The 9,797-nt window shown below is 36.1% G+C and overlaps 1 protein-coding gene and 1 long non-coding RNA gene across 2 annotated transcripts; one reads left to right on the plus strand and one right to left on the minus strand.

Moving 5' to 3' along the window:
• The first annotated feature begins 5,247 nt into the window (after nt 1–5,247).
• Nucleotides 5,248–9,494, plus strand: LOC120078461. The gene is made up of 2 exons (XR_005482016.1): nt 5,248–5,363; nt 9,128–9,494. It is a non-coding gene; the product is annotated as an uncharacterized LOC120078461 (long non-coding RNA).
• LOC120078460 (transcription factor ABORTED MICROSPORES-like) lies at nt 5,391–9,134 on the minus strand. The gene is given in 9 exon segments (XM_039032728.1): nt 5,391–6,118; nt 6,268–6,444; nt 6,531–6,821; nt 7,010–7,735; nt 7,888–7,956; nt 8,037–8,106; nt 8,195–8,374; nt 8,477–8,568; nt 8,571–9,134. Coding segments are annotated over 9 exon segments (1,896 nt in total). The 5' UTR covers nt 8,643–9,134; the 3' UTR covers nt 5,391–5,899.
• Nucleotides 9,495–9,797: the final 303 nt, after the last annotated feature.

Genomic DNA, 9,797 nt, shown 5'->3' on the forward strand with positions numbered 1-9,797 from the left:
TACTAATGTATGAGTTTTCCAAGTATGTTTTCCATGTCTAATGCATGCTAGTGGTTTTTACAAGCTAGTTCAACATGATTTAAGCCAACTTATTTTACAAAGTGTGAAGCATGCGTTAGGGTTAAGCTAAGGTTGAATGAAGTTTAATGTATTATGTTTTAAATACTTAAGGTTGTCAAAGTACATGCATTGGTATTCCTAAACATAATGAAAAGGGATACTGAAGGTAGGGAAGGTATCCTAAAGAGTTTTCTACACTATATTTGAGAGCTATTCTTTTAATGCTCTTCGAGAACTTGATAGCTTAAGTGAGCCGGATACTGAAGGTAAGGAAGGTATCTGAATAAATGTACCTAAGGTGTTGATGGTACATAGAAAACTCCATGTGCACGTAGGCAGGTCTGAATGAGAGGCCGAAGTATGGGTCTCTTGGCCGATAACAAACGTTGGTAGCTAGAGCGATGTATACTCATTCTCAACTAGGAAATAATGATGTTTAATGGTATTCAAGGGTTGTTATCAATGTTTAAGTTTAAAGGAAGTTGCTTGAGATGCCCATCGGTATATTTAAAGAGATCGACATAGGGATCTCCCCTAGCCATATTTCAGTATGAACAGGTCGAAGTAGAGGTCTCATCTGGCCATGGCTTGGCATTGGGAATTAGAGCAATGAATGTTCATTCTCAACTAAGATTCAGGTTTCAGATACAATGGTTTTAAAGGTTTTATGTACAGTTTGCTTGGTATATTTTAGTTCCAGTATTATGTTTTCGAGCTCTCAGTTTAAGCATGAGATTTATGTTTTTATTAAGTCACTCACTGGGCTTCTAGCTCATGTTTTCAAATATTTTCCTTTTCAGATAGCAGTCAGTTCCCAAAAGACTTTTCTGCTGCTGCTCTGCCACTCAAAGAAACAGGTTGAAGGAAGCGCAATTGAAGACCTATATTAGTTAGTACACATATGTCTATCTAGTGGCTAGTATTCTTGATGGGGCTCACTAAGTTGTAATATCCATGTATAAACAATGCTGTGAAACCCTATAATGTAAATGTGTTAAGTTCTGAGTTAATATGTATGTATTCAGGGTTTGAGCAAAATTTAACAGGTTAGATAGGCAGTAAGTGCCAGCAAAAGGGTTGGTAACTACTGCAGTCACCATTCCATCCAGATTAGGAGGGTAATATGGTGCGGAGTATGACATAGGCCGCATCCAATAGTATTACCAGAATAAGGTACCTAACTTTATTCATATACTATAGATCATTTTGACTATTTACTCGAACCTGATCCACTTGTATGTCTCCACATAAAGTTCAAGTACTCATATAATAGTCAAGGGACTTAGGTTTATTGGATTTCTAAAAAAAAAACAATATATTCAACAACAACTTTATCGAATTCTCAGAATAAGTTCTAACGTTCACAAACCACGAGTTTTAGGACATAAAATCCAACACATACATCATACCGATCATATCATATATAATCGAATTACCTCTTGTCAATTTGAACATTTCAAATCAACACCAAGAACTGATCCTCAATTGAATCCACTGAGCTACCAAGGGGACCTTATGGACTTGTAGCTCGAAGCTCCAAGGTATGTGAATAACTGACTAAACTCTTTAGTCACGGGATCCACCATCTGTTAACTGCTAGGTACTCTACTAAAGACCGACAGCTGAACTCTCCTTACCACAGATATATTATGTGTTCATCTTAACCAATTAGCAGTGCGAAAACCCTTCACAGATCACTGGTAAGTACAGCTCGACCAATAACCGTTATGCCCCTGTAGTTACATCTAACTCCTTAATTACCACTGATTCCTCTAATAAACATAAGTCATAGTCCTACTATGACTGAGTCCTCTTTTCCAAAGAGAAGTTTTGGCCACTATATCCAAGCCTTGGAATCAGCCTTAAGGGAGCAATCTCATTTATCTCTACTTCAGGAAAGGAGTGAACTCCATCTTGTGTAAGTGAATTCCCAGCTCCCAGATTAGACAAGTCCCCAAAAAGATAGGCATGTTGAGTTGGCAATCTGGCCACTCTCATCCATACTAATCAAAGGACCGCCCTCAAAGGTAGAAGTTCCCAAAACACTCAGGATTGAGGTCGTGTCACATATGGTCGTTTAGTTGAGATGTAAGTCTCTAGTATCAATGACGTTATATACAGAGTCTAGTCATCTCATGGTCCGGTCTTATACAAACTCTTTATTTAGGACAACCTCACTCACACGCCTCCACATGAATGGTCAGGATCTACCATCTTTAGTAGTTTACAACACTTACAAATATCTACAAAGTGGGTCGTATCCGTAGTGTCACCAGGATCAGGTATCCCACCTTAATCCTTATACTACAGACATATTTAGGTTATCATTTAAGGTATGATCCACTTGTATATCACATATACATGCTTAAGTTTACATAAGATAACCATGAAGCTTTGTTTATTGGATATGAGTAAATGCCAAAATGAAATAACTTATTTTATTCATCAAACAATGTGTATCATTGCAAACAACGAGACTCCGGAAGAATTAGGACACTAATCCCAACATAACAGAAATTGTACATACAATAATTACCTTTCATTTCATAATGATGGTGAGAATGTGATAGTGTAGTATAGTTATATTCTGCTGAACTTCACAAAGATTATATCAAACGACCGAACATGTGGCCGTTCCAAAAAATAAATTGACAAAATATATATTTTTTTTTATTGAAATATTAAGTGGTCAATCTAGTGGGTTCGAGCAATAGGCATGTGTTGTATCGTAGCCATGTCTCTTCTGGTACAACGAGGAAGAGGTTCTTCTTTTGTATGTCCGTGCCAATTATATCAATTAGGTCACATCTATCATCCTCAGTTAGCCCTTCAATACCAAATATGGCCTGAACTATCTCCTTCTAACGTTCAAATTCTAGCTCATATTTCTCGATTTTCCATGCAACGAGTCTGCCCACAAAACATAAGTGTACAAAAACTAAATTTAGTTGAATACTGAAAACACTTTCAATGGATAAAAAAGAAATTCATTGATCAGACGAAAAACACCAAAAAAAAAGTTGACTATGTACGAAGGAAGAAATTACAAAGCAATCCACAAAACATAAGGAAAAATAGTGATGCATAATTTTTTATTCTAATTATTGAAATCAAATCAAATCAAATAAGAAATCATACTAAAAATTAGAGTGCTGAATTTTATAACAAATCATCATCGGCCTCAAAGGGGAAAAAAAGATAGAAAACGAACTTGTTGTGGGGTGGATTGGTCCTCCACCAAACTCCAATAACATGGTCGGTATCCCCTACCAAGAATTTACTCGTTGTCCAAGTTTGATGAAAAATAGAAAAAAAAAAAGGCAAGGGAAGGACACATATTTATTATTGAAGCGACAAGAGGCAATCTAGAAAAAAAAAAATAGGAAAAACAAAGACAAACAAAACATATATAAGTAGGGGAAGAAAGAATAGAGACAAAGAAGTTAATATGATATAAATGAAAAAAAAATATAACAGAGACTTGGTTGTAATAACATATCAGAAATGGAAAAAAATCATAAGAGACGAAGAACAAATTATAAGAGTAAACCCTAGTCATAAACATGCAAGGCAAAAAGATGCTCAAAATGATGGGAAGCTAAATCAGAACATAAACGAACCCGACAAAGTACAGAGTCAACAACAATAGGAAAATCAAGCATACCAAGATGAATAAACTATGAGGGAATCTAGATGAGAACTACAAATCCTAAACTAGAAACCAGGTATTTGAAATTATTTCATATCTAACAAAAAAAAAAGTTAGATTTGCAAACCAACAAGATGCCCAAAATGACGAGAAGCTAAATCAGAACAAAAAACGAATCCGACAAGGTACAGAGCCAACAACAATCGAAAAATCAAACAAGCAAGGACGAATAAAATATGAGGAAATCCAGATAAGAATGTACAAGTCCTAAGTCAGAAATCAAGTATTCGAAAAGTTTCAGATCTAAAAAAAAAAAAGTTAGATCTACCAAAAAATCATTCATATCTACAAGATATGAAGAAACAGCTATACAAAGAAAATCGAAGAAGAGAAACACATCGTTCAATAAGAAAATGCAAATATAGAATAAAGTCTGAGAAGGATATAACCTATACGAGCCAGAGGGAGGAAGAAGAGACTAGATGAAGGAAAACAAACCAAACGACCAAAAGAAAAGAGAAGATGAGAAGAGAGAGAGGTGAATAATAAAAACGCATGAGGGGAAGAGAGAGAGATAAAATGGGGAGAATAATTAAAACACTTGGAAAAAGTGGTGCGAAACGGGGAGAGAAAGTGGTAAGTTAAAACGGTGAGTTTGTTTTCTTTTAAACAGACATCAAACACCGAGTGGACTTTTTAAACCCACCTAACCCAACTCTAGTGGGGCTATCAAACAATCCCTAAGTGATAATTGACGTATGTTACTTCCTTTGATTGGTGGTTTAAATCTTCATATCCTTTTATTAAAAAGATTGTTAAACATACTATTGACCAAGAGATTAAAGGTTCAAATTCTTTGCATGCATTTGGAATAATAATAGTACACTAGAACTATCCACTTTTCATTAATTGTATTATATTATTTATGTTCTCAACAATTTGCCTCTCAAATGAAGGACTACCAAACTTCTCAAATAGTTATCCACTCTTACTCAATTAGTTTAACTATGGGTCATTATGACTATGTTATAGTGGCACACCAAATCTAATTAAGCCAAAGATATGGCTCTGATACTCGCTCGAACATATGTCCTCCCAATTTTCCCTTAAATAGTCGATCATTCGTGTTTATTCTAAAGCATATGATTATATCACCACGGCACACTGACACATTAAGTCAAATGCATGATTCAGATATCATTGATTCGAATAAAGGACCACAAAAGCTTCTCCCAAATATTGTGTATTCTTGAGCATAAACCATAAAAAAAAACTCTACTTTCACTAGAGCATAACCCCCTCTCAATAAGCTCAACCACAAATCATCATGACTATGTTATGAAGTCACATTAACATGACAGGATACCACTTGTTAAGAATATTGAAATTACTCACATATCTTCACATTTGTACGATATTGTTCATTCTATGCCTGAGTCGTTGTAAAATTATCTTTTAAAATTACATAAAAAAAACCTCATACTAATGGTGACATTATCCCTCAATTAGGTAGATATAAATTTTCTCCTTCATAACCCATATCCAACATTATATAGTAATATGTAGGTTAAAATATCATAACCTAAATATTTTGTACTTTGGGTTTTGTTCGATCTTAGGTCACAATCCTTCGAAACTTAATTCTCATGCAAATGTAAGTGATTCTCTTTCCTTCACAACATTTTCAGATTCTTGACATTTTTCATTGGTACCCGATTTGATTTTCCATTTCTGCAATTTTCGATATTATCCTGCTCGGATTGATGCTTTAGATTGATTGAAATGACTTCTTAAATCTTTGGTTTGCTCTTAAACTCGACATACTTGCGATGGTCATGTTCTTTCTTTTTCTTTCTGCGAATTTCTGCAATTGTATAGACCGTTAAAAATAATTTTAGTCTCGATCTTCTGCTACTAATCGTAAATTTGTTGGAGTTTTGATCTACTGCAATAATCTCTTTTCATGGTGGAGCAGAGCTAACTGGGGCTAGAGTTCGTTCATATGGCTTCCCTCACTCGTCGCTAAGAGGGAATTGATTTTGATTACTCGACAGTGTGCTTGTGGATTTGATTTGCGTGTTCATCATTCTTTATTATGGTGGATGTAATAAAAGTATTAGAGAGAACAAATAAATATAGTTTATATTTGGTGCTTTTGCTGAAGGATAGAGAGGGAAGAAGAACTAGGAATTAATCATCAAGGAGATGTAGACGTGAGTTGATAGCTTTGTCTTGAAATGAATGTTGGGTCTGGTGCTGATGAGGGTGGGGGTGGGGCGGGTAGTCCATGCGGCTTCCAATGCATTCTGGTGTCTTGATTATTTCAGACCACCCTCTGCATGGGTACTTTGTTATCTCCAGCAAGGAGTCTCTAACATCATCTGCTTGAACCATTTCACTGTCCTTTTTCTGCCACCAAAATGTTACTCAAGAAATGTGATGATTGAATCATTGTATTACACCTTATAGGATAGTTCTGAATTTTTTTTTATTAGTTTGAATGACTGACTTCTTTGTAGAAAGTATGCAAATGTTTGGAAAATGAAAAGTTTGCTTACCCCAACTTTGAAAACATTAGATACGAGGCCTCTATAGCTGGTCACATTTGCATTTGTTACTTCCAAGCCAAGAGCATTTAAGGCCTCCATTAACCTCATAAATCCACCTCGCTTGTTCTCACAGAAAACCTTTACAGAGAACTCGTTCCCATCAATCTGTGCCACTTCCACTTGCGGCTGCAATTATTTAATTTCACTTCTGTTTTAGCATCTGTAGTGCATTACATCAAAGGAAACATACACAATTAACCTGTAATGTGTACCTCCATCTGTTGAGTCTTGTCATGGCTAGTACCTTCAGTGTCCTGATGATTTTGCTTCAAAAGATTTCCACTTCCTAGTACTCCTATATGGTAACTGTTTTGAGCTTTATCGTTTTGGCTCAGAAACTCAGGTAGTTGGACACTATTATGGTTTCCATTGTTTCCTGAAACTACAGTCTTACCATTTTCATCATCTGAATGTTCTTCCAGTTCATCTTGGAGTTCCTTGACTTGCTTTTGCAACTCCTTCACAAAATCAATTGCATCACCAAGTATTGAGGCTTTGTCCATCTGAGAAACCCACAGAAACCATTTAGAAGATAATGTAAACATCAATTCGTTATTTTTGGGATATATTTAACTCAAACAAATTATGAGAGGAAACTGAGTTAAACTGATTTAAGTGCAAGGGAAGCTGTTTTGTTTAATTTCCCTTGATAAATTTCCAGTGATCCAAACAAGGGTTTAGTGGTAATCACCTTAGAAATTTTGGGAACCAATGCTCGTAGGTTATACAACCGCTCATTTAGTTTTTTTCTTCTCTTCCTCTCAGCAACAAGGTTCTTTGATTTAGGACCTTGCCCAGTCCTCCGGCGGTACTTTGTGATTGCATCATCTTCATCATCAATCCGATCACTGCAATCGGAAATTGAATCAGACCTTCCATTTTCATGTTTGACCAAGTCCTTTTCTTCCCCTTGCTGCTCTTTACATGCAGTGTTCTCCATGAACTGCACATGAATGTTTGATGTGTTCATTAAGGACCCCTGCACTGTATCCACCTCTTGGAACTCATTTTCAGCTGAAAACTTGTAAGGGTTTCCCTGTTTATCAGTAAGGAATGAATCCTGTGAACCTTCATGGAAGATTTCATTCTTGTTTCTGTTTTCTGAGCTGTAACTGAATTGTTGCAAGAAGTTCATAGGAGAACTGCAGAGGCGGATTCTGTCTAATGAGATGTCATAACTCACATTGGTGTTTTCTAATTTTTGTGCGGCTGAACCTGGTGCCTCAAATTGGTTTTCAGGATCTCCTAGAACAGCATTCTGATCTGCTGCAAATGGCTTTGATTGGATTCCGTTTGTTGCATTTACATCAACGGAGAAACTTGTTTCCATGTTGCTTGAATTAACAATGGATTCTTGCTCCATCGAAATGCTGCATTGAGTTGTAACAAAATCTATGACATGCTGATCTTCAGATGCCTGTAAGAACAGAGAGAATTTGTCAAGTACATTATAGGAAAACCATTATGCTATCCTTCAACTCAATCAAATAAAATGTGTTGCTGCTGTTTGGTTATTATTGAATTCCACCCCTTCAAAAGAATAAGATTACTAAGAGTGTCTGTCTATACATGTTTAGCAACGAACAGCTCCACTAGTCCAAATGGAAATGGAACTAATACTCTGGTCCCCACTGTTTCCTGCAAAGAGAGTGAAAAAAGTGTAAGTTCTTTGTTGCAACATGTAGTAATGTGGTACTTTCCCTGTAAATGCTACTCACATCCAGTGCGGTTGAATCCGTGAAGAGTAGCCATTTGGGTTCATTTGATAGCAACGTCTGTATATAAATCCTGTTCAACGGAGAACAAGTGAGAGAAAGAGAGAGGGAGAGAGGAAGAGGAAGGGGGTATGTGGAGATGAGAAATATCAATGTAATACCCAGAATTTAGAGGCATTGAACATGGCAGCTGCGCAAGAAGATCACAAGAACTAGCCCTTGGGTGTGGACACATGGTGTCCCTACATGGAATGACTTGAGAAACAGGAGGCACAAGTTGTTCTCCACCATTTTGATTATTCTCTGTCCCAGCACAACAGCAATCCATCCATTCAATACATCTGAAACAGAAAAGAGAGCTTTAGAGCTAGTGAGAGAAATAGGGTGAATCCTGAAAGGCTAAGATTAGGAACGACGAGAAAGAAACAAAGTAGTAACTCTACCTCTGGTCTTGGCTCAATTTCCAGAGAACGCAGTAGTCCCAGCTTTTACTACCCACAAGGGGTCTTAGTCTCTCCATCAGGTTTTGCATGATGCCAATGTTATGATTAGAATCACCTGCATTTATTGATAGAAAGCAGAGGATATTTAGAAATAGCATTGGAACATGCCAAAAACATCTCAATAATAGATAGATTTGGTCAGGGAATCATACTCAGAATTATGTACAAGAAAGTAAAAATATTAATGTAGAGTACAGGTTTGAATGAAACAGTTTCCTCAAGTACATTCACAAGCACACACACACAGAGACTGCCAAGGACCTAGAAGACCAACAGTAAGGATTCTCTCCAAGTTTCTCTCAAAACCTTTGCAAGGCAGAGAAAAAAACAAAGGTAAAGATTTCAAAACAGTTCAATTGATAGCAATAGTTAACAACTGGACCATAGGAATGGCATCATACCCCCCAAAGCTTATCAGACAAAAACCCACCTCAGACTAAGGGCCAACCAAATTTCCACCTCCTTTTGGTATTTGTTTTTAGAAACATAGAAAGAAATAGAATACAAACAATCAGCTGAAGTAGAAGTAGTACTTTTTGTTCTACAATTGTTTCTTTTTATATAATTGTTTGTTGGTTCCAATTTTGGTAGGTGAACTGCAGTCCATGCATGAGAGAGAGATAGAGAAGGAGAGGCTTTTTAGGATATTTTTTTTCCTTTCAGTTTCTTAAAAGTAAGATGGATTAAGGGAAGAAAAATGTATATGAGTTGGTAATGATGGGAGGAACAGATTGCATGAGCTAAGATACCCTAACTGCCTTGCTAAGTTTATTTTTATATGCATTTCTTTTTAGTTTTTGCATCTTCTTTCATGACTCTCAACTACTCTTTAAACATAGCCTTGACCCAAAACTGAATGTTCTGCTAACATGTCATCATTGTTAAGGATGTGATTGTATTAATTGTATCCAAACAATTTTAAGTACTTACAAGCATGCTTACATTTACATACTTTATATATCAAAGTGGCCACACATGTGTATATCTGTATTTCTTTTGATCAAGAGTTTCTATATGAGGTCATGGACTTTGATTGGGATTTTGTAAGTGATTATTACAGCATTATTGTTCAATAATAGTTTCGTTTTTAGTTTTTCTGTTTTTAAAAGCTATCTTTGATTTTTCACTATTTACTTTTGTTATGAAATTGACAATAAAAAAAAGCCAGTAAAGTAAACCATAGAAAAGTCGATACAAAAATTTACGTGGTTTGCTAATAGTGTGTTAGCCATGTCTACGGACAGAGGGAGATTAGTTAGTA

This window comes from Benincasa hispida, chromosome 5, assembly GCF_009727055.1.
Source record: "Benincasa hispida cultivar B227 chromosome 5, ASM972705v1, whole genome shotgun sequence".
Lineage (NCBI taxonomy): Eukaryota > Viridiplantae > Streptophyta > Magnoliopsida > Cucurbitales > Cucurbitaceae > Benincasa > Benincasa hispida.